This window comes from Mustela nigripes, chromosome 5 (assembly GCF_022355385.1).
Source record: "Mustela nigripes isolate SB6536 chromosome 5, MUSNIG.SB6536, whole genome shotgun sequence".
NCBI classification, from domain to species: Eukaryota; Metazoa; Chordata; class Mammalia; order Carnivora; family Mustelidae; genus Mustela; species Mustela nigripes.
In genome coordinates, this window is record NC_081561.1 from 28,625,087 (window position 1) to 28,649,333 (window position 24,247).

Consider the following 24,247-nt stretch of genomic DNA (forward strand, 5'->3'; position numbering starts at 1 on the left):
TCTCTTTTAGAGAAATGTCTGGTCATGTCCTCTGCCCATTTCTTGACTGATTGTTTTCTGGTTGTAGAGTTTGGTAAGTTCTTTATGGATTTTGGATACTAGCCCTTTATCCGATAGGACATTTGCAAATATCTTTTCCCATTCTGTAGGTTGCCTCTTAGTTTTGTTGACAGTTTCCTTTGCTGTGCACAACCTTTTTACCTTGATGAAGTCCCAATAGTTCATTTGTGCTGATTCTGCATTTCTAACAAGCTCTTGGATGGTGGTGCTGCTGATCCACGGACGACACTTTGAATAGTATGATTCTAGAATAAACTCATCCCATTCTTGTCACCTTTGCTCTGTGCCCCTTCAGTTTGTACTATATTTTACATATATAACTGGTAAAACCTGCCCCACTAGGTGTGTCAGTGGAAAACTGGTCCTTCTACTCCTCTAAAAGATGTAGGTCCCTTTTGTGATTCAGCCTTGCTTGACTAGCTCCCAGCACAGGCTGAGCTCTTCAGGAAATGAGAATAATGTTCTTAGTATATCACTTTGGCTCCTTCTTCAGTTGGCTCTCTAATTACCTGCCATTGTGCCCCAGACTACAAGGACCATGTCAGGACAGCTGGAAGGGGAGGAGGTTTCATCAGTACAAACAGAATTATGTCAAAATAGCCCTCTTCCTGTTTTGTACTGAGACTCAAGTCACTAACCTAGACTTTTCCTCAAGTTTTATTTTTAGTTTCTGTGTCAGAATAACCTTAGTCCACACTACTATCTCTTCCCTTATGGCTAAATACTGTGATTCTTATAATCCCTGATCTCCTACGGAAAATTAATCTACCTTTTTTCCCTCCCCTTTCCCCTTTCCATTTCAAGGATTTTTTGAAAAGGCAGGACATCTAGAATGAGTCACAAAATCTTTGATTGGACCCTAATCCCTGGACAAAGTTTGCTAATTTGTATGGTGTGCCTTAACTGAGAGGACCACTCTGATGACCCTTCAAAGTTCAGCTTCTCTCAATGAGAAGAATCTGTACTCTGTTAACTCTGTTACTATACTCTGTGCTTTGTAATGTTCTCTTATTTTTTGTGTGTATGCTTCAGTTCCAAAAGACTCTGCAGGGCAGAGGCCTTTTCTCAGTTTCGTTTGTGTCATCTCATTCATTCATTCAACAAATACTTATTGAGGACCTGCTCTGTTCCAGGCAGCATGCTAGGAAGTGGGAATACATAGAGGAATGAGACTGACACAGTCCCTGCTCTCAGGAAACTTCGAGTCTGGTCAAGGAAATACTAATTACGGTGGCATGAAGAAGCCTGAGATGCTATGAGAGTGGATGAAGGATTAAGGGATATTCCTTGGGGGTGAGACATTTTTGCTACTATTCAAAGAATGAGTTAGAATTGAATCTCAGTTCTATATAGACCCCGTACTGAAAACCACTGAATTAAGTGGTTGACTGTGTCTCTTCAGGTGATCACTTGTCACCTGACTATAAAAACACATACAAACATAAGCACATAAACTCCTAAAAAAAGTAATCCAAACCACCCAAAATGAAAATGTTTTTATTTTTTAAATAAATAAAATTTGAATTTCATCACAATGAAAACACAGAGTTTAGGTTTTAGGTTTTGTGAAAGAGGACTCAGACTCATCAGAGGAGAAATCCATAGATTTTTAGATTACCCCAGGTTTCAAATTGAGAAACAGGAAGGGACCAAGATATGGAGACTCAGAAATAGGGCAGGGAATTGGTTCTTCCACAAAGTGTTGCTGCATACAATGTTCACAATAGCCAAACTATGGAAAGAACCTAGATGTCCATAAACAGATGAATGGATAAAGAAGATGTGGTATATATATATATACAATGGAATACTATGCAGCCATCAAAAGAAATGGAATCCTGCCATTTGCGACGATGTGGATGGAACTAGAGGGTATTGTGCTTAGTGAAATAATCGGTGAAAGACAACTATTGTATGATCTCCCTGCTATGAGGAAGTGGAGATGCAACGTGGGGAGATTGGGGGTTAGGAAAAGAATAAATGAAACAAGATGGGATCGGGAGGGAGACAAACCATAAGAGACTCTTAATCTCACAAAACAAACTGAGGATTGCTGGGAGGAGGGGAGAGGGGGGGTTGGGGTTATGGACATTGGGGAGGGTATGTGCTATGATCAGTGCTGTGAAGTGTGTAAACCTGGTGATTCACAGACCTGTACCCCTGGGGCTAATAATACATTATATGTTTATTTAAAAATTAAAAAACAAAACAAACAAAGCAAAACAAAAGTGTTGCTGCATAAATATTAACTGACTCACTGCCTGCTCTCTTCTGGTTCCCTGCCCCTTGAGCCTCATTCTGCTGGGGCTCAGCTCTTTAGGGATAGTCACCGAGGAATCAGGAAGAAGCAGGGAAGCAAACTAGGAGGATTATATTCCCAGGCCTGAGTAGAGAACATGGGATCTGAGGAGGACATAAAAAGAGGATGACAAGTGAAAATTTGCTTACCTGTTAGGGTAGAACCTTGGATGGGGGAGTGAGGAAGGAGCAATGTTTCCTTTCTCTTTCCCCTAAAGATTTGAGAATGAAGTGGAAGAAGAGCAGCCTTGAGGGAAGGAGATTAGGGTTAGGGTTAGAGTTAGGGAACCTTCTTATCCAAGTGACTAGATTCAATCCCAACCTCCTAATACTAGTGACCTCTGTTCTCTCTCTTCTTTGGTGTTGCAAGGACAAAGCCTCTCCAACACCTAATTCTATGGATGCTTTGGGACAGGACTTAACCCTGTGCCTGTTTAAGACATTTCCCCTGCCTCAGGTGAGAGGGATGAGGGGTGGGGAGCAACACACAGGAACCTCTGGAAAGGGAATGTGATTAAGGAAGACTCTGTGTTAAGAAAGTCAAAGTCAAAGAGACATCTGGGATAATGGAAGGACTTGGGGGTGGGTGTCACTGCCTCTGCTATGTGATTATGGACAATAAACCCTATGTGAAAATGGACAATAAACCCTATGCAGGAACAATTCTCCCTTCATCCAAGTCATTGTAGGAGGCATTTAATGCTGTTGATCATTCTGAGGCAAATCCCCATATTTGACAAGTTTCTAAGGATTTGCCTATAAATGTTTTAAAATCTCACCTGGAGTCATTTCCATCCATCCGTCCTTCTTTCTGAGTCACCTCCTTCCAAGATGGCTCAGAGGATCTGGCCATATTCTGCTACTCTCCTTGCCCTATCCTAAAAGGGCATTTTGTGTGTGGGTTTTTTAATTGAAGTATAGTTGACACACAATGTTACATTAGTTTCAGGCATATGATGTAATGGTTGGACAGGTCTAAATGCTATGCCATGCTCACCACAAGTGTAGAGACCATCTGTCTCTCATACAACTATTAAAATAAGACTGACCATATCTCCTACAGTGTACCTTTTATCCCTGTGACTTATTCATTCCATAACCGGATGCTTGTATGCCCTGCTGTCCTTCATAAGCTTTGCCCATCTCCTGGCCCCCTCCCCTCTGGCAACCATCAGTTTGTTATGGGTCTGTGTCTGCTCTATGGGGGCATTGTTTTGCCTTTATCAAAGATCTAACCTGATGGCACAAATTGAGAAGAGGTTTAGGACCTGGTGCAAGATAATTTGTGAGCTGGTGGTTGTTACTTCTTGTCTCTACACACACAAAGCATGTGACACCTGTCCTTTAAATGGGTAAAGTAAGATTCTTATTCATTCACTAATCTTTATTGAGTACTCAGAATTTATCAGTGAAACATGGAGATACAAAAAGTTGAAAACAGAGCTACCCTATGACCCAGCAATTGCACTACTGGATATTTACAAGACACAAATGAAGAGGTGCCTGGCTGGCTCAGTCAATTAAGTGAGTGCCTTCAGTTCAGGTCATGGTCCTGGGGTTCTGGGATTGAGCCCCATATCTGGCTCCCCATTCAGCGGGGAGTTTCCATCTCCCTCTTCTCCCTGCTCATGCTCTGTCAGTATCCCTGCCTCTTTCTCTCAAATAAAATCTTTCAAAAAATTTTTTAAAAAACACACAAATGTAATGATCCGAAGGGGCACCTGCACCCCAGTGTTCATAGCAGCAATGCCCACAATAGCCAAACTATAGAAAGAGCTCAGAAGTCCATCAACAGATGAATGGATAAGGACGATGTCGTACACACACACACACACACACACACACACAGGAATATTATGCAGCCATCAAAAATTGAAATCTTGCCATTTGCAATGATGTGGATGGAACTAGAGGGTATTATGTTAAGCAAAATAAGTCAATCAGAGAGAGACAATTATATGATCTCACTGATATGTGGAATTTAAGAAAGAAAATAGAGGATCATCCGGAGAGAGAGGAAAAAAATAAAACAAGATGAATCCAGAGAGGGAAATAAACCATAAAAGACTCTTAATCATGGGAAACCAACTGAGGGTTGCTGAAGGGGAGGGGGTGGAAGGAGGGGGTAACAGGGTGATGGAAGTTAAGGAGGGCATGTGCTGTAATGACCACTTGGTATTATATAAGGCTGATGAATCACAGACCTGTACCTTTGAAACCAATAATACATTATATGTTAATTAAAATAATAATAAATAAATAAGAAAAATGGAGATATATACAGAGATCCCCACCAGCAGTCTAATAAAGAGTAAGGTGTCATAGTTAACAAAAGCTCCAGATGCAAAGGTGAAAGTGATAAGTGTTGGGGAAGTTATTCCCAACTGGGGTGTGATCTGAAAAGGAGTCCAGAGGTTTGAGCTTTGGAGGATGGCCATAGTTTTGATCTGCAAAGATTGAAAGGATTTATTGCAGGTGAGGGAAGCAATACAATGCAGGAGGGATACGGAAGTGAAAGCCACTTTGCATTCAGTAATATTCATCTCTGGGTTGTCAATCTCAGCTTTCCCAGACTATTTCAATACTCCATGCAGGCTGTCCTGTCACCAGGCATCAAGCTGGTTGGAATTTTTTATACCCGCACATTCCCCTGCATTCCATACTCACCACATGGAACCATATGCTGCACTTACTCTCTGCCATTTATCATCAGCATGAGAGACAAAAACTCTAGCTTTCCAAAGGCTAAATAAATTTCCCCTTCTGTATAGCTTTGGTGGTTTCTGTGGTTTTAGTTGTTCTGGGATTTATATCAAAATTGTTCCTCCCTCCTCTTTGCTCCCAAAGCATTTTGCTTGCATATCCTTTATGAGCAGTGTTTTGAGGCAGGATGAAGCTGTGAAAGGCAGGCTTTTCCACAGTGAAACATTTAATGATGAGAGCTGCTCTTTACTGAGTCATGACCATACATTATGACCACAATATCGGGCACCGTGCTGTTTTTAATCAAGTGATGAGGGGAAAGCCTCCTTGTGGTGGTGATATTTGTGCAAAGACACAAATGATGTAAAGGAACAGGCGTGCAGACAATTGGAGGAAGAGTGTCCAGGAAGAGAAAAACAGGAGTGCAAAGGCCCTGAGGTAGGAGGGAATAGGACTTTTATGTTAAATTTATAGCATCTAAGAAAACAGCAAGGAGGCCAGAGTGGGTGGAGCAAGGGAAAAGGTGGGAGGAGATGAAGTCAAAGAGGTAGGGAAGAACATGGTCAGGTAGGCTTCATAGGTCAATGTAAGTATTTTAGATTTTGTTCTAAGTGTATACATGGTAGCCATCAGAAAGTTTGAGCAAGATGAGCGATATCATCTGGTAATTTAAAAGATCATTCTGATTTCTGCATGGAGGAAGGACTGTATCAGTCACAAATGGAAGGAGAAAATCCATTTAAGGGGCTAGTCAGGGGACAATGGTAGCATAGGAGCTTGGGTTAGGGAGAGGATCAAGGGAAGAGTCCGTAGGCCATCTAATATGTGGGAGTCTGGAAGAGAAGTAGGAGCTGTCAAAGAAGACAGAAGGAGCAGCAAATAAGGAACTAGGGAATATAATACTTTCTTTAGTTGGATCCAGAAAGAGTATTTAAGTGAAGAAAGCATTTCAAGGAGGAAGGAGCATTCAACTGTGTCAAAAGTTGTAGATGGTCTAGCTCAAGTTTCTCAATCTTGGTGCATATATATTACAAAGTAATTTAAGGAACATCATGCAGCTTAAGAAATAAAGTCATCCTGGGGTGCCTGAGTGGCTGACTCAGTTAAGCATGTGACTCTTGATTTCTGCTCAGGTCATGATTTCAGGGTCCTAGGAGCAAGCCGTGTGTCATGCTTTTTGCTCAGCAGAAGTCTGCTGGAGATTCTCTGTCTAAAATAAATAAATAAATCTAAAAAAAAAAAAGAAAGAAAAGAAAAGAGGGGTGCCTGGGTGGCTCAGTGGGTTAAAGCCTCTGCCTTCAGCTTGGGTCATGATCCCAGGGTCCTGGGATCAAGCCCCACATCGGGCTCTCTGCTCAGCAGCCCTCCCCGCCCCCTACCCTGCCTACTTCTCTGCCTACTTGTGTTCTCTGCCTGTCAAATAAATAAATAAAATCTTAAAAGAAAAGAAAAAAAATTTCCTGTTATTGTTAAAGTTTCCTGTGTATATTCCCCTCGGATTGGAATTCCTTTCCTGCCAAGGGGTATCCATTCTTTTTTTTTTTTTTTTTTAAAGATTTTATTTATTTATTTGACAGAGAGAGACACATTGAGAGAGGGAACACAAGCAGGGAAACAGCAGAGGGAGAGGGAGAAGCAGGCCTCCTGCCGAGCGGGGAGCCCAAAGTGGGGCTGGACCTCAGCTCCCTGGGACCATGACCTGAGCTGAAGGCAGACGCTTAACAACTGAGCCACCCAGGGGCCCCAGTATCCACTCTTCTGAATGTTGTGCTTTCACTGCACAGGTGAATAGAAAATAAGGGTTTTTTTTTTTTTTTCTCTTCTCAAAGAGGAACTATATTTTCATAAATCTTTGTATAATGGTGGGGATGTCTCATTAAAGGGGGAAAACTGTGCAGGAGAGAGAGGAGTTAATTTCAAAAGTTCTGTTTCTGAGAGGTAAGAAGGGACAGGATCCCATTACACAGATGAGATGGAGTCTGGGGGCAGGTCAGCTTCTCTTGCAGTAACAAGGAGAAGACAATAAATACAGCTGAGACGCAGGTGGCCTAGTAGATTTGGGAGTGAAACCAGGAGGAAGCTCTCCTGAAAATTTCTATTTTGTCACTGAATAGGAAGAAAGGTCATCATTTTGTGAAACTGTGGTCTCAGATTCGGGGAATGTGAACTGCCTGGGATAACGTGAGCAGGCCATACTGAGGGCTGAAAGGAAGTGAGACCAGACAATATGACTGTGTGTTTTGCCTCAGACATATTTAGCTGTTGGGTGCAGGTGTGGAACAGACAGAGTTGGATTGAAACGGGACTCAAATGTGTCTGAAGGAGACTGGCCAAGAATATAAGGACAGGGGCTGAGACGTAATGATAGTTTTGAACCTTGGGATCTACACTGTGTACTGAGGGGAATGAAGAATTGAGGGGATCAAATATCAGTGAGGAGTGAGAGAGTTGATGGATGGAAGATCTGGGTGGGATTGAGGAATTTTTGGAATAGGGTGTTGAATGGAGGAGCTGCGGAGGATCTAGCCCGGAAAGGTAACATGCAAAGACTGAACAGATTTGGGAGAGGTGGCAGTTATTGATGGTAACCAAGTTGAAGGTATGACAGTGGAGAGTGGGGGAAAACCTCAGTGGAAGTGAGGAAGGCCAGGAACTGACCAGTATGCTAGTTGGTGATCTACAGGGATATCAAAGCCACCAAAAATAATGAATAGAGAGGAAGGCAATAACCTAGGCACTAAATTTTCAATGAATGAGGGGGAATGATGACCCAGAATCAAATCATGGGGGAATTAAATCTCCCAAGTAGATGTTAGAAGGGGCCAGAGCCTCTCCCAGAGGATGGAATCTCTGTCCATCGTGGTGCAAGAGCCAAGGGCACCATGCAGGGAGGGAATTGAGGTAAAGTGGGTGGAGAATCAAATTGGAATATGCGCCTGGGTGGCTCAGTGGGTTAAAGCCTCTGCTTTCGGCTCAGGTCATGATCTCAGGGTCCTGGGATCGAGCCCCACATCGGGCTCTCTGCTCAGCGGGGAGCCTGCTTCCCTTCCTTTCTCTCTGCCTGCCTCTCTGCCTACGTGTGATCTGTCTGTCAAATAAATAAATAAAATCTTAAAAAAAAAAAAAAAACTTAAAAAAAAAAAAAAAAAAGGAATATGCCTTCACTTCACTCCACAATCAAAGGAATATACCTTCACTTCACTCCAGGAGGCTGGGGGAAATGATTTGGAAGAAGCCATTGTGATTCATTTCTTCCTCTGCCTAATTCTTTTCCATTCAATTGAGTTCAAAGATGGGTACAAGATGTTTTACCTGAGGAGGAACTAAAAACCAGAGATAAGCCAAATTTGGCTCCTGCCTTCAAGCAGCTCTCAAAGTAAAACATGTACATCAAGATCTCAGGTGGGAAGAGATGGGAAAATGCAGATAAAGTAAACAATGTATGGGTGTTAGACCTGCATACCTTTCTATTAAAGAAAGTTGCTCTAGTTGAAGCCATACCTTTTGGGCTTCCCCCTTCTCCCTTTGTGGTCCCTCAACTGCCTCTAAGCCTGTAATTCCCAACCTTAACTGTCTTTTGGAATTACCTGGGGATGGCTAAAAAAATACTAATGCCTGAGAGACTGTGATTTAATTGGTTCGGGATGTGTCCTGGGCTTTGGGATTTTTAAATGCTCCCAGATGACTCTAATGTAGAGCCGGGGGTAAGAATCAGTGCTCCAGGGAATGTCTGGAGCTCTGTTTAGAAACCCCTGCTTCAGTCCAACCCATAGGAGAGAAATCCCTTCTGGCTTGAGTCAGGGGGTGAATTGATCTGAGCCCTGAAAGATAGGTAAAATTTGGCCAAATGGAGATGCAGACGTGAAGGAGGAGAACATCATGAGCACCAGCTCAGATATGGTCTGAAACACATGACAAGCAGCCAACAGTTTGGTTTGTAAGAGACAGAGTTTAGAGAAAGAGGTCTAAGATTTGAGAACAGCTGGGCAAGGACCTGGGGGTGGGAATGATGAGTAATTCAGTTTGGTTAGAGATTAGGTTGAAGGGAGAAGGCTGGATGTTTTTAAATTATGGAAGTGGTTGAAGGCCAGATTACAGTTTTATAAATAATTGAGTAAGCAATAGGGAATCTTGAAGGGCTTTTGAGCAGCGGAATTATAAAAGAAATGTGTTTAGGGATAGCACTGTTGAAGGAGACTGGGAGCTGCGAGAGGTAAGAAATAGGGAGATTTTTTTAGAGGCGCTGTTGCAGCAATCCTAGATGAGGTCATTTTTTCCAACAAGGGCTGAGGAAAAGTTACAGATTCAAAAGATATTACGATGATGGAATTGATTTGGGTTCACAGCCCACCGAAAGTAAAGGCGGGAGGGAGACGGAGGAAGCATCAAGTTTTCAGATAAGGGGATAGGGAAATGGTGCCGTTAACAGGAAACAGGAAAACAGGTTTTCCGTGGCGTTTCATCATTTTGTTTGAAACAATTTGAATTTAGAGGATCAGCAAGCAGCATGGTCCCTGTGGCCGTATTGCCCTGGCACTGAAAGAGTGCCTGCATGAATATAGGTTGGAGAATGTCTCAGTCAACACAGACGACTGTAACAAAATACCATAAACTGCGTGACTTATAAATAGAAATTTCTCACAGTTCTGGAGAATGGGAAGTCCAAGATCCAGGTGCTGGCAGATTTGGTATAAGATGAGAGCCCCCTCGGGCACCTGGGTGGCTCAGTGGGTTAAAGCCTCTGCTTTCGGCTCAGGTCATGATCCCAGGGTCCTGGAATGGAGCCCCGCACCCACCGGGCTCTCTGCTCAGCAGGGAGCCTACTTTCCTTCCCCTCCCTCTGCCTGCCTCTCTGCCTACTTGTGATCTCTGTCAAATAAATTAAAAAAAAAAAAAAGAAAAAGAAAAAGATGAGAGCCCCCTCTGGTACAATTAAGGTTGTCTTCTCACTGTGTCCCTATGTGGTAGAAGGGGGAAGAGAACTCTCCGGGGTCTCTTTTATAAGGACACTAATCCCATTTGTGAGGGTCTGTCCTCATGACCTAATCACCTCTCAAAGTCCCCACCATCATATAAGGATTAGATTTCAACATATGAATTTGGGGGGAGAATACAATTGTTCTGTCTATAGCAGAGAAACATTTAGTTAGAAATGATATCTGAATTTGGAGCAGATGGGATTTTCAGGGGAAGATTTCAGAAAAAGAAAAAATCTGGAGATGGACATTTAGGGGAAGGGAGGAGAAAAAAAGGAGAGGTGAAGGGATGATTAGAAATATATGTGGAAGTTGGTGGGAGGATTACAGGTCCCTAAATCAGGGGAGTGGAGAATCTAGGGTCAAGGGACAGACATAGGAGAGTTCAGAGAGGCAGTGTGCATATACTAGGCAAATACTGCTGATTTGGGTTCCTGATAACTTCTGGTCATTGGGTACATATGAGAGAGCGGTTTGAGTAGAGTAGGGAATGAGAGCACATTTTAAAGCTTTAAAATTTTTTTAAAAAGGGTGAAGAAATAGTGGGTATGAGAGACAGAGACACATCCCTGACAATACTTATTTAAGGGGGGTAGTGAGTAGGTGGTGAGGAAGTGGAAACAATGTGCAAAGAATTCTTTTTTCAAGCTGTTTGGTGAGCAAAACATAAAATCTGAAAAGTCCAAAGGAGAGCCCATGACTTCCATACTCCATCCCATCCTCCTCCGTGTCTCCTGTCTCAACACATGGCTTTCCTTCTAGATCATAAACCCCGTGAGGTCAGTGTTCACATCCGTTGTTTTAGCAGATATCTTGTGGCATCCTGCAGATGCACGTTGTATGAATGCATGAATTCAGCATAGAACTCTGGGCCGCAGGTGTACAGCTGAAGATATCAAGTCCACTGTTTATGCACTGCCCCACCCCCACCAGAGGCCTCCTGGTTGACCTCAGGGTGGGAGAGGGCAACTAGGTCCAGCTGGACTTTGAGAGCCTAGTGACCTCCTCCCTGGGGCTCTGCTCTGATCTGAATGTTTGTGGTCCCTCCAAAACTTGCATGTTGAAATCATACTGCACAAGTTGATGGTATTAGGAGGTGGGGTCTTTGGGAGGTGCTTGGATCAAGAGGGTGGCGCTTTCATGAACAGGATTAGTGTTCTTATAAAAGAAACCCTATAGCGCTCTCTTGCCCCTTCCAACAAGTAAGGATACAATGACAAGTCTGTAACTCAGAAGAGGGCCCTCACCCAACTATGCTATGCTCAGACTTGCAGCCTCCAGAACTGTGAGAAATAAATTTCTGTTGCTTTTAAGTCACACAGTCAGTAATATTGGATAACCTCCTCCCATAGCACTCTGCTCCCTTCACCTATACAGGTAAAACAAACCATGCAGGGCTCCAATCCAGGCTGTTTGCCACCCTCTGGCCTGAAGGCAGGAACAGCTGTAGGCATTTGGCATGTTTTCCCCGTCAACCAATCCCTGACCAACTTCTTCAGAATAGTCTGTCCTGTTCTCCTGATTTCCTGGAGTTGTGGGGATAGATAGTTGGGTCTACTTGTAAATCCTCTCTCTTCAAAGCCCTAAGCCCAGTCTAGTAGGAAGTGGAAAATATATGCTAGGGAAAGAAATCCCCACCAAGAATGGACCTCATACCAGATCACCCTGGTGGGATTCCTAAGGAGATGTCCCCCTGCCCCCAGCCCCCACATTTGTGCCTTTCTGGTGTCTTTGAGAGCCTAGTGACCTCTCTGGGGCTCTGCTCTGATCTGAATGTTTGTGGACATTGTCCACTCTGAACATTTGTTCACTTTTGTCTCTGTCAGTTTTCTTTTATCTTTCTTTCCCTTGGAAGGGAAGCTAAGGGGATGTAAAAGGGGCAAACAAAAGAGGAGGGCCTTTGCAAGGCTGCAGTCTTCGGAAGTGTGGGTGATAAATCCACTTAGTCTCTTTAATATTCTTTCAGAAATTCACACACACACTCACACACAAATCAGAACAACGTGGGGACTGCCAAGGGGAGCGGGGAGCAGACTGGCTCCTCCGGACGTTGGGAAGTACGAAGTACGTACCCTGGGTTACCTTCTGCCCAGCTGCCCACTGGTTGGGATAGGTGGAAGGGAATATTTACAGAGAACGGGGACTTTCCCGGGGTGAAAGGTCCTAAACTGGGAACCTCCCAAATCTCATTCCAAAAATACCAAAAGTAGAGGTGCTGGGATTAGCAAGAAAATAGCAAGAGACCGGGGTGGAGGAGACAAAACTGTACTACGAAAAGATGAGAGAGCGTGAGGGCGTGGCTACCCCGGGCTAGGCCCCCTGCGCGGGGAGAAGGGGAAGAGTCTGTCAGTCTGTCGGGGAGACCTAGCGCCACAACCCAATCACTGGACTGAATCACCCCGCGGGGACGGAAAAGAAGGCGGAGCCTGCCGACCTGGAGGCGGGATTTTGTCAGATCCGGGGCGGAGCCTATAGAGGAGGCGGGGCTTTGGGGACCTGTCTCCGGCTGGGGAGCGGAGACCGAGGGAGCTCGGCTGGGGGCGCTGCATTTAGAGGCGGGGGACTGGAGTGACTGAGGGCCGGGCATCTGGCGGGGATCCCGGGAAGTGGCATTTCTGGGGGTGGGCTTTTTTCCGGGGTTCCTGAGGAACTGGATTCGGAGCGTGCCCTCAAGGCGAGAAGTTCCGTGGAGGCCGAGTTTAGGTTGTATCGAAATTTGGTGGCCCCAGAGGCAGGTGTGCGGGGCACCCACTGGATCCGCGGCGTGGCTGCAGAACGCGCTCGGGAAGTTGAGGGGCGCGGGGTGGGGCCGGGCCGGGTGAGCCCTTACGGATCCCAGTAGTTCTCGTGGTGCTGCGCGGCGATGATGATGACTACGGTGAGGATAGTACAGAGCACCATGGCTGCAATGCCCACCGCCAGGGAGATGAAGGAGAAGTTCCGGGCCTCGCGTGAAGCGATCTCGGCAGACACCATGTCTCCGCGGGCCAAGGCCGTGCGTACCTGCGGGGGAAGGGCGGAAGGAAGAGGATCAGAGCCGCTGTTCCTTCTGAGATGCTCCCCTGAACATCCCGCACTCCGTTAGAATAGGAAAACCCGAGTGAGGCCGTCTTTCCCAGATGCCGCCCTCGACTCCCCTTCCACCTGCACTGCCTTGAAGATGGCGATGATGCCCGTAGGCCAGAAGCAGCAGATGGTGGTCAGCACCGCGATGGGCATGTAGTCGTGCGGCGGGCGCCTCGGCTCCAGCAGGGCCAACCCTGGGCCCTGGGGCGGCGGGGGGAGCGTGGAGGTTACTCCTGTTCCCCCCGGGGTCCCGCCTGCATAGGGCTGTGGAAGGAAGGTTGCAGGGAGAGGACAGGACGTCATTCCCATCCTCTCCCAGCCCACCAACATTCTGCGTCTGGCAGAGTGGTTTTTAAAGCACCATTCTTGGATGTTGATTCTCAAAAGAACTTATCATCCACTACCCTTCCATGACACCCATAAATTCCTTGTAGACTCCTTTTTTCGTCATTGCTGTGATTGCCCTATGTTCTTAGTGGTCTCCACATTCCCTCCCCATAAGGAATGGCCATACCAGTGCTGTCTTGGCTCACTCCAGACCTTGTTTCTTCTCCCCAAATATCTGCCTGGCCTTCCTTAATCAGTCAGTTCCAGGTTTCTTTTCCCTTCTCCTCCTTGGTCCTGGGATTCCATTTCTTCTCCCCCCCTCTCCTTTCACTCTTTCGAACCTCCTCTGAACTTCTGTGCTCCGTTCCCCTTCCCAGACCCTGATCTCTGACCCCAACTGACTGCCAGACACCCACCCCCCGCCCCCACCTGCAACCCACATACACCACACACACACATTCCCAAGGCTTTCCTCAGTCCTTCCTCTCTCTAGGGCTTGTCTTAGGAACCTGCCCCGTCCCCTGGCTCTGTTTCTCTATCCCACCAGCCCCCACCCCTACCCCCGCAATGTGTCCCCACACCTTCCTCCCGGGCCCCTGTCCACCCTGTACTCACCGTGCCCACCGGGTAGACCGGCACATAGGCAGTGCAAGGCTGCAGCTGTAAGGGGTAGCCAGGGGCTACGTAGCCCCCCCAGTGGCAGCGTGCCTACCGCCCCCGTGTGCGTGGGCACCACGAAGCCGGGAGCCTGGGCAGTATGAGAGGGCGCCGGCGGGGGCGGAGCGGCGGCGGCTGGCGGCGGCGGGGGCAGTGGGCCCTCGAAGCGAGTCTCCTGCAGGTAAGGGTCGGGTGGCATGCGGGGCAAGGTAGCGCAGCCGGGTGGGGGCGCCCCAGCGGCCGGGCCGGGCGGGGCGTGGTGTGGTGGCCGCGGCAGAGTGGCGGAAGATGAGGGACCGCGCTGACCAGTGGCCGCGGAAGAAGCCAGGCCGCCTGCCCCTAAGCGCGGGAGGGTGGCAGTCCCGGACTGGTGGTAGTGGTGGTGGTGGTGGTGGTGAGAGGAGGGGGCTGCCTGTGGGGGTGGGGCGGGGGGTTCGGCTGGGGGCTGGGGGGCATTATAGGGTGGTGGAGAGGTGTGAGGGACTGAGTCTGAGAGGCCTGGGGGTGGTGATCGGAGGAGAGGGTATGGGACAGAGGCAAGACAGGCAAAGAAGAGATAAGGAAGGGGATAAGGGGGAGACACAGAGGGCCAGGGATGGAGAAAGATAATGGGAGAGACAGAGGAGATGGGTGAGAAGGCATCTCTTGGTCTTGGGGCAGGAAAGGGATTGGATCTAGGCCATCTACCCTCCCCCCTTCCTTTTTTCAATCTGATTTTGAGGTCGCAACTCTCCTCCACTCTTCTCTGTCTTCAGTAATGTGCCCAGAGCTTTCACTTGCCAGCAAAGCTATGGCTGCCTCCGACTTGCCCATCTGAGCTAGTCCTGTGTGTGCACATGTGTAGACATGCAACACAGTGTTAACATGTGCTTAATTCAACAGTTGTATAAACACATGGAGGACGACATATTCCACTCTGCCTTCTTGCCCTGGGGAAGGGGGCCTAGCCTCTGGGAATTCCAGTACCTCTTTTAGGGCAGATAAAGAAGGGTCTTCTGGGTTTTACTCCCCTAACAACCTCTATCTGATCATATCTTTATATATCTCCACTGCATGTCCCCATGCAAGCCAGTGTCATCTGTCCATCTGTCACTCCCAATACTGCTGTCCCTGCAGTACCTCGCTGATGCTAGGCCACTCTTCTACTTCCCTCACCCTTTCAACCTGTCCCCTTTCCATGTTGGCAAGGGGACAAGGCTGAGATTGGAGGGAGGAAAGGAAGAGAAGGGAGGGATATAGAAGGAGAAGGGGGATGGTGGTTGAGAGCTGGACAGAAGGGGAATGAAACAGAATACCCCCCCCAGGGGTAAGGGAGGTAGAGGGTTGGGGCCAAGGATGGTGGGGGGGAAGAGTCTGGAGATGGTGGAAAGGGCAGGTTTTGTTGTTTTTTACCTGACTTTTCCGATGACATGCCTGTGGTCTCACTGGGACAGGGTCCCTGTAGCGGGAGTGGGGTCCCTGGCTGGCGTCGGAGTCTCGGTGTGCAGATTGCGCAGCCGGCAGCGGCACAGAGATGGAGAGATGAAGACAGCGGCGGGGGGCGGAGGGAGAGCGGGGGGGGGGGGGCTTAAAGGGACCGAGAAGAGGGAGGGGGACAGTTTCTGAGGTACCCTCACTCTGTCTCTCCTCCTCTCACCCTGGTATTCAAGCCCCCAGTTTGGGCTCCCTTGGAGTTGTCATGGAAACCGGGAGGCAAGCAAGACCAGGCGAGGCGGGTGGGACTAAGGGAAGGAAGGAGGGAGGGAGAACTCTCTAGAGTCTTCCCATCTAAGACTGGCTGTAGTGATTATATTGTGGGAGGAAGTGAGCAGGTGCTCAGTGGATTCAGTACCCCAGTCCCCACCGGATCTCGTTCACCCTAGTCAGGGGCCCCCCTCCTCAGCTTCCCTCAGAGTCCCCACAAATTCTCAGGATCTTCCTCCAAATCCTTAGCTCTACTTTCCCCCACTTTAGGAAAGGTAATTGTATATGAGAGAGAACTGCAGAGTTGAGACCTGCGATGGCTTGAAGAGTTCCCAGGGTTATGGCCTGGGGTGAACTGCAGGTAAAGTGGGGGGCTTCGGTCTACAGTGGTTCAGCAGCCGCTGGGCCTGTGGCTGGGGGACCGAGGGTTGGCAGACAGAGAGGAAGCTGGGGGGATGCAGAGACACCTTTTTCTCCAGAGTGAAGGAGCTCAGCACTTTGGGAGGAGGGGATGGATCAGCTCATTTCTGGCAACTCCATTTTGGGAGTATGTGTTTGGTTTCCCTTTCCCTCTTCGATAATTGGGCTTCTTAGAGTTTCTGGGCACATCAGTGTTCAGATCCCTCCCACCCACCACCCCTGCCAAGACGCAAAGCCACCTCCTGAATCGACAGGAGTATATGTGGTGGGGGGTGGGAGGTTGGAGCACAGCTGTAATTGCGGGCTTTTATTTCTTCATTGTATCTTGTGAGCGCTTACAAGGAGAGGGAAGGTGAAGGTAGGCAGTCTACCGGGATTTATAGGACTTGGGCTTTTTGCAAAAGCACCGTCGGGGAATCATTAACCCTCCCCTGCCTCCACCTTCAGATTAGTATTCCCCATCCCCCCACTGAGGCAGTCGCCTTCTCCGGCAGTGTCCTTCCCCTCCGCGTCCAAGCCGAGGCTACAGAGCTGAAGCCCTCGCTTGGACCAGTCCCAGGCTCCTGACATTTAGGTCAGGGCCCCGAACTGGTCGTTCTGGTTTCGCGTTCGCGTTCGCGTGAGCTCCTGACCCCCTACCGCCACCCCGTCCTCACATCACACACCTCTCGGCACACGTCAGTTTTATTGAGAAACTTTAGACTTGCAAAGACCTTGTGACTAGAGGGAGGGACTCAGACAAGCTTCGAAATCCTTTTTCCTGAAGGGGAACGCTTTTAAATGCTAAGTAAAAGCCCACCTAGGTATCGGGAAGGGGTCGCGGGCGGAGGTGCAGGACACCTGGAGCGTGGAAGTCCGGATGCGGTGCGAGGGTCTGCGTCGCAAGCCGCCCACTAGAGCTCCCAGCCAGGGGCAGACGGGGGGAGGGGGGGGATCCCTCAAGTTGAAAGACAGGGGAACCACGCTAGCGTGAGTCAGCGCTGCCCCAGGGGCCCTCCGCCCCTTGGAGGTGGGTCGTATACCGGGAGCGGAGTAGAGTAGGCCGGGAGAAACTGGGTCAGCCAGCACTTTTAGCTCGAGGGGCCTCGAGGACTCTTCGCGTCCCTGGAGACAAGGGCACTACACGCACTTCATAATGAACAGTTGTAAGGCGCTGACCTGGGGCCGGCGGCTGGCGGGTAGGGGTGGGGAGGGGTCCGCCTGGGCTGGCTTCAGCCCGGATCCGGCGTAGGACGAAATGCGGAGGACTGCCTTTCCCCAGTCTGTTCCCCAGCGCCCTCTCCCGCACCCCCACCCCGGGGGAGGGAGAATTTCATGTTCCGCAGCGGAGCAGGACGCCTGAATTGGGAAGTGGGGCGAATCAAGGGCAAGAAATCGGACCCTCGGCTCGCTGGTGCAGCAGGGCCTGGACCGGCCTTCTCTAGATTCCCAGGATATGTTTGCCGCTTCTTCCTCTCCCCACCGGCCTAAATGGATCGGTCTGCCTACTTCATCCCCCGCTCCCGGAATGCAGTGGAATGTTCCATTGCCCCTCTGGTCCGGGCTTGCGTTTCAGGGGACGCCGACACGGTTGCCAGGGAAAGCCCCGGACGTGACGGCGAAGCGCGACCCCTAGCAGCCTCCCCTCTCCCATCCGTCATTCCCCAGCGCGCGCTGTCCTTACACCCTTCCCCTCATCCCCACCCCCCCGCGGGTTCCAGTCTAGGGAGAAGTAAACAGCAGGCGGAGCCAGGCTCACGGACGTAGGCCAGGTGGGAGCTTGCATTCTCCAGGAGCCTGCGCTGCTGCTCAGGGGTCTTGCAAAAGCCAGGGTCGTGCATGGCTGGCATGATGCGTTAGGAAGACCCTGGGCCCAGGGACTGAGTTCCGGCTGAATTGGGGGCGGGGTTTCGGGTGTGCGTCGGTGCGTGTAGGGGGGTGTGTTTCCCTACAGTCCTGAAGTAAGTTCAAAGTAGGCTATTTTGTGACCTGAACCTAGTGTGAGCACGGTTGGGGGGGATCTTGATGGCCGGGCGTCTGCTCCGAGGGGAGAGCGTGTTGTCATCTCTCTCACAGGCCCTCATCGCCCCATTCTCAGGCGGGAGCATGCTGGGCCTCAGAGGGCTGCGGCTCCCCACGGCGGGGATCCTGCTCCTGTTGCCGTTCCTGCCGCCGCTGCTGCTGCCAGCAGCCCCTGCGCCCCATCGCGCTTCCTACAAACCGGTCATCGTGGTACACGGGCTCTTTGACAGCTCATACAGCTTCCGCCACCTGCTGGAATACATCAACGAGGTCTGGCAAGGGACACTCGGTTGTGGGGCGCTGGAGGCTACTGTAGTGACGGGGGAAGGAGAATGGGGAACTGAAAGCTGCGCTTCCGGGCCTGCTCAGTTCCTAGAGGAGCTGGTGCTGGCGTTGGGAGAGTCGGAGGACGAGATCCCTGGTTCTCATTGCAGGGCGCCATAGGCATGTGGACGCTGGCCAGGGGGCGGTGTGGAGGGGCTTCATAGTCCATCCCCTGTTGCAGCATTGCCCCCTTCCCACAGACACACCCTGGGACTGTGGTGACTGTGCTCGATCTCTTCGATGGAAGAGAGAGCTTGCGACCCTTGTGGGAACAGGTGCAAGGGTTCGGAGAGGCTGTGGCCCCCATCATGGCAGAGGCCCCTGAAGGGGTGCATCTCATCTGCTACTCGCAGGGTAGGCGCACTCCCCCTCCCAACTTCTAAGCCCTATCTGAGGCTTGATCCTTACCTGAGGGACACTTCCTGGTGTCCCCTTTTCTGAACCTGGTTGTTCCTAGCCAGAGCCCTAGTACCTGAGCCCTACTTTTCTGACTTCCCTCAGCACCTGGGTCTTATCTCTGTGTCCTCAGTGGGAGGGAGGCTCCCCATGCTGCTGCCCCCTTTTGCCATTACCCATGGTTCTTGGACATAAGGGATAAGGAAAGAGTAAAAAGCACCCTACAGGTAGAGTTGGGAGACCCAGAAATCTAATTCTGGCTCTGTTACTCTCACGACATACAACTTTTTGCTACAAGGTGTGCCTGCTTTCTCTGGGCTTCACTCTTCTTATGGACACGCTGGGGGCAGGGGCATGTGGGGAGGCTGTTGACCTGGCTGTACCTAAGTCCCAGCCTCGTGGCATTCTGCCTCCAGGGGGCCTGGTGTGCCGGGCACTGCTGTCCGTCATGGAGGAGCACAACGTGGATTCTTTCATCTCTCTCTCCTCTCCACAAATGGGACAGTATGGAGGTGAGTGGGGATGGTGGGCTCCTGAGAGGGCTCTGAGTTTGGGGGACACAGAAGTTTGGGGCCACTGGATTCTGCTGTTCTCTTGCCAGATACGGACTATTTGAAGTGGCTCTTCCCTACCTCCATGAGGTCTAACCTCTACCGGATCTGCTACAGCCCCTGGGGCCAAGAATTCTCCATCTGCAACTACTGGCACGGTGAATAGGGGATGCCAAACTGGGGTCTGCATGGAGGGGCACCCTGGGGGGGTAGGGTCTGCTGCTCCCCCTTGTACCATAACCAACAGTAATGCTGAAGATAACTTCAGCGATGCTGAAGATAACTGTGTGACTAGGCGCTATTGAGAACACTTTCTGTGTATTACCTTACTGCTTCAGAGTTAGTCTGGGGCAGGGGTCAGTAAATTTTTTCTCTAAAAGGCCAGATAGTAAATATTTGGTTGTGACTGTTTTCTGTATCTGTAAAATATTAATATAGTATCTACCCTATAGGGGGTTGTAAAGATTAAAGAAATTAACATGTAATATACGTAATATACTTTGAACAGTACCTGGCATCCTAGGTGCTGGATAAAGGTGTTTACTCTCTTGTTCACAATTACTATTATTGCTACTCTTAGTAGTCACCTTGTCTATCATTGTAGTCCCCTGATTGGCCTTTCAGCATCTGGTCTTGCCTCTTTTCCCTGCTTCTCTGACTGTCTTTCTAACTGCTCTTTGTACCTAGACCCCCACCATGATGACTTATACCTCAATGCCAGCAGCTTCCTGGCCCTGATTAATGGGGAAAGAGATCATCCCAATGCCACTGGTGAGACCCTAGGCTCCTACCTGGGTCCCGTTTTCTGCCTCTCTGACCCCCTATGTTTGCCTCTCCAACAGGGCCTGACCCCTGTGACTGATGCAAGCTCTTTTCTTCCCACTCTTCAGCATGGAGGAAGAACTTTCTTCGTGTGGGCCGCCTGGTGCTGATTGGGGGTCCTGATGATGGTGTTATTACCCCCTGGCAGTCTAGGTAATAAGGGACTGTGTGGCCTGAAGATTGGCTAAGGACATCCCCCAGCCCCCAGTAATATTTATCTCAGGCCTGCATGCCTCACCCTCCACATATCTTGTCACTGGAGACCAAAACGGGGAATCATTATCCCTCAACTTGTATCCAGCCAGTCGCTACGTCCTCCAGACTATGCTTCCTCTCTATCCCTAAACCCTTGCCTTGTAAAAACTTTTAGCTTTCAGATAATTGCAGATTCATAGAAAGCTGCAAAGATAGTGTAGAGAGGTCCTGGGTATGTATCCTTCGCCCGGTTCCCCCCACGATTGCATCCTATGTAACTCTAGCGCAGTATCAAAACCAGAAAGTTGTCATTGGTAGGATGTGTATAGTTTCATGCCATTTTATGTGTTCTCCCACCTGTTTTACATATCTGGACTTCTGTAATAGCCTTCAGCCCTGTCCCCTCCATCCTGTATCTCAGGAAAATCTGGGGCTCCATTGTGCTATGTATGGACCTCTTGCCCATCATGAGTGATCTAAAATGTCACGTAAGCTACTTAGTCCTTAATGAATATGTATTGAGCACTGTATGTATGCCCAGGCACTGTTCTGGGCCACTGGGATGCAGGGGTAAATGAGAGAGAAGTCCCTGCTATTACGTAGCTTACGATCTGGTCGTATAGGAAATGTAATAAATGTAAATGTCAGGTGGTAATAAGACAAGGCAGGGGAAGGGATTAGACGATAACTGGAGCCTGTGTCAGATGATGGCCAGACAGGTCCTGGAAGAGTTGCAATTTGAGTAGAAACTTGAAGTGAAGGAAGGAGCTGTGGAAAAATCTGGTGGTGGTGTGTGGGGAGGGGGGATGACTCAGGGAAAGGAGTAGCATCTATAGAGGTCCTGGGGCAGGTGTGAGGAATAAGGAGGTCATGTGGTTAGAGTGCAGGGAGCTGGGGAGGGCAGGAGAGGAGATGAAAGGGGCAGTAGGGATCCAGTGATGTTCAGCCTTTGTAGGGCAGTCAGGCCTTGATTTTTTTCCCCCCTAAAATATACATAACATAAAAGTTACCGTTTTAAGTACACTTCAGTGGCATTAAGCACATTGACATTCTTGTGTAACCATCACCACCATCCATCTCTAAAACTTTTTTTTTCCCCCAAACTGTAACTCCATAGCCATTAAACATGAACTCCCCATCCCTGCTTTCTCCCACCCCCTGCCCCAGCTCTTGGCAACCATGGCCCTTGACTTTTTATTTTGAGTGATATGGGAAGGCCTTGGAGGGTTTTAAGTGAAGGAGTCATGGGACTCCCATGGGATGGGATTTGTTTTTTCTCATTTTACCTCCACAACCCTGTGAAGATAGTAATAGTTCACAATTACATGGCATGTTTTACATGTCAAGGCACTATTCCAAGTACTTCTCAAATAAACCTTATTTAATCCTCATAGAGTCAGTAACTTGTGAAGTCAGACTATCTGATCTAACCACGGGGTTTCACTTCCTCTCTGCAAAGGAAGTATTCTTATATGGGACAAAGAGAATAATACGCTCAGCCACACATGCTTGGGAGTGTGCGGCAGAGCTGGAGTTCAAACCCAGGTCTGTGTGCCCCTGCTGTTCTCCTACACCTGGTGAAATATGTGGCCTCCTGGCCTCCAGCCCAACTCAGCATGGCCTCTCGGCCTCCAGCCCAGCTCCCCACAGCACCCAGCTGGGCCTCACTTCTGTACCTTGGCTCCTGCTCTTCATTTGCCTGGGGAACAGCCTTCCCTAGGGGAGAGTCCTCACTTGGAAGCCTTTGTTGGTGCTCTAGAACCGGGCGAGTGGCCTCTCTTTGCTCCTGTAAACTATTGGACTTTAAATACTATCATCCTTTGTTTGTCATGGCCAGTGCCCTTTCACGGCCCATGCCAGTTAAATACTGCTTCTGAGAATCTTAAGACCTTTTTATTCTTTATATTTGGGAATAAATTCATACTTAATAAGTTAATAAAGTATTACAAAAGCAATATTAATGTATTCTTCATTTAGATTTTCTAAATGTTAACATTTTACCATGTTTCTGCCCTCCTCTGTTCTCTATACAGATACAGGGTATAGTTATGTTTGTGAACTGTTTGAGAATAGGTTGTAGACATGAGGTCTCTTTATCCCTAACACTGCAGTATGTCTGTCTGTCTGCTATGCACAGGACATTCCTTACGTAGCCACAATACCGTGATCAAAGTCAGGAACTTAACATGGCTAGGCTACTCTATAGACCTGATTCAGGTATTTTCCAGTTGTCCTTATTGGGGGGGGGGGAATTCATTGCAAGATCCATCCTGGGATCACAAGTCGCATTTACTTGCATAGCTCTTTAGTCTCTCTTTTTTTTTTTTTTTTTTTTTTCTGGACTACTTCCTCAGTCTTTGTCTCTGACATCGAAATTTTTGAGGAGTGTGGTCCAGACATTTTGTAGAATGTCCCTCAGGGTTTGTTGGCTGTTTCCTCAGGAGTAGGTTCAGGTCACACATTTTTGATGGGACTCTGCAGAAGCCTTGCTATAGTTTCAGTGTATCACCTCGTGAGGCACATGATACCCAGTTAAGTATTTTGAGTGCCTTGTGGCCATGAGTTCCTGAAGTCCCCTAGCCTACCTTGATTTTCTCCAGCATTCCTAATAACCTCCTCTGCCCACCCTCAATCTCTTTGTAGCTTCTTTGGTTTCTATGACGCCAATGAGACGGTCTTGGAGATGGAGGAGCAACCGGTGAGCCCCCGGGATTGTGTCCCCTTTCTTCATGCTCTGTCCCACCTCAGTCTGTAGCCCTCCCTGCCCACCGACCCCTGAGTGCGGAAGGGTTCACCCTGTGGGGAGAGGGGACCCAGGACACCAGCAGGAACTCATTTTGTTTCTTCATCTGTCTGTCTGCTGTGACCCTTTGCCCACCTTGAAGGTTTATCTGCGGGATTCTTTTGGGTTGAAGACACTCTTGGCCCGGGGAGCCATAGTGAGGTGTCCGATGGCTGGGATCGCCCACACGGCCTGGCACTCCAACCGTACGCTTTATGAGACCTGCATTGAACCCTGGCTCTCCTGAGGATGTCCTCAGAGATGCCCCGGGAACTCCCCAGCCCAGAAACCAAGCGGTGGCCTTGGAAGGCAAATGTCAGGCTCTGATGTGCCTGGGACCACCCCATTGTTCCCACACTGCCCGCACCAACCAGGGCTCCCACGACCCCTTCCTCCTCTTCTCTGTACATGACAAATCCTGGTGTTCCCCCAGCTCATGTCTGGGGTTTGCTCCGTGCTCTCTCAGCTTCCCAAGCCCAAGGTTGGGAAGAGAGAAACCAGGTTTTTAACTTGTGGCTGCTCCTGCTGTTGTTGCTGCTGCCACCGCCGACCCTCCATCTCTGGCTGTTACTGAAGGAGAACCCAGCCCCTGCCCACTACAGGGGTCTCCTTCTAGGCCACTCAGGTCATTTTTAGCTTCTCTTCTCCCCATGTTCCCTTTTCCTCAGCTCTCCCAACTCCCAGGAAGGACTACCCATGAGAGTGGGGTTCTGAGGCTCCCCTATGGGGACAGTTCTGTTCTTGAAATGTCAGTGTTGGGGAATATCTATGGCCTGTGAGGCCCATCTCAGGTTTGGGGATCCCCCAGTCCCTACGTTCAGTGTTGGGGTACCCCCTGGGAGCCTAGTTTCTTTGAGGCCCCAGCCCCTCTTTTAGCTACCATTGAATGGGTGTTAACCCTGTATTAATGGAAATAAAGTTCCATTTCCTCAGTGTGGCTTGGCTCATTTCCAGGTAAGGGGGACCTGGCTCCCCAAGGAGGGTGG

The 24,247-nt window shown here is 49.1% G+C and overlaps 2 protein-coding genes across 11 annotated transcripts; one reads left to right on the forward strand and one right to left on the reverse strand.

Moving 5' to 3' along the window:
* Positions 1-11,961: 11,961 nt before the first annotated feature.
* PRRT1 (proline rich transmembrane protein 1) lies at positions 11,962-15,594 on the reverse strand. The gene is given in 5 exon segments (XM_059399934.1): positions 11,962-13,040; positions 13,182-13,367; positions 14,046-14,123; positions 14,125-14,585; positions 15,480-15,594. Coding segments are annotated over 5 exon segments (921 nt in total). The 5' UTR covers positions 15,499-15,594; the 3' UTR covers positions 11,962-12,863.
* A 514-nt stretch (positions 15,595-16,108) lies between these two features.
* PPT2 (palmitoyl-protein thioesterase 2) lies at positions 16,109-24,193 on the forward strand. Of its 10 annotated transcripts, none has more exons than XM_059399924.1 (10): positions 17,206-17,335; positions 17,891-17,941; positions 18,246-18,461; positions 18,716-18,869; positions 19,328-19,423; positions 19,513-19,620; positions 20,150-20,233; positions 20,353-20,437; positions 23,123-23,177; positions 23,365-24,193. In XM_059399924.1, the coding sequence occupies exons 3-10, from the start codon at positions 18,276-18,278 to the stop codon at positions 23,506-23,508; spliced, it is 912 nt and encodes a 303-aa protein (XP_059255907.1). In that variant the 5' UTR covers positions 17,206-17,335; positions 17,891-17,941; positions 18,246-18,275; the 3' UTR covers positions 23,509-24,193. The 10 variants fall into 10 exon arrangements, with proteins under 10 accessions (XP_059255911.1, XP_059255907.1, XP_059255906.1 ...); XM_059399923.1 differs by having other exon boundaries at positions 18,268-18,461; XM_059399928.1 differs by lacking the exons at positions 17,206-17,335; positions 17,891-17,941 and adding an exon at positions 16,109-16,131 and having other exon boundaries at positions 18,268-18,461.
* The last annotated feature ends 54 nt before the right edge of the window (positions 24,194-24,247 follow it).

Excerpts from the sequence above, each read along its gene's own strand:
- PPT2 (XM_059399918.1), top strand. The coding sequence starts at position 18,195 with ATGGCCGGGCGTCTGCTCCGAGGGGAGAGCGTGTTGTCATCTCTCTCA. Across the intron at positions 19,424-19,512 it reads ACAAATGGGACAGTATGGAG|ATACGGACTATTTGAAGTGG; the intron begins GTGAGTGGGGAT and ends TTCTCTTGCCAG. Across the intron at positions 20,234-20,352 it reads AGATCATCCCAATGCCACTG|CATGGAGGAAGAACTTTCTT; the intron begins GTGAGACCCTAG and ends CCCACTCTTCAG.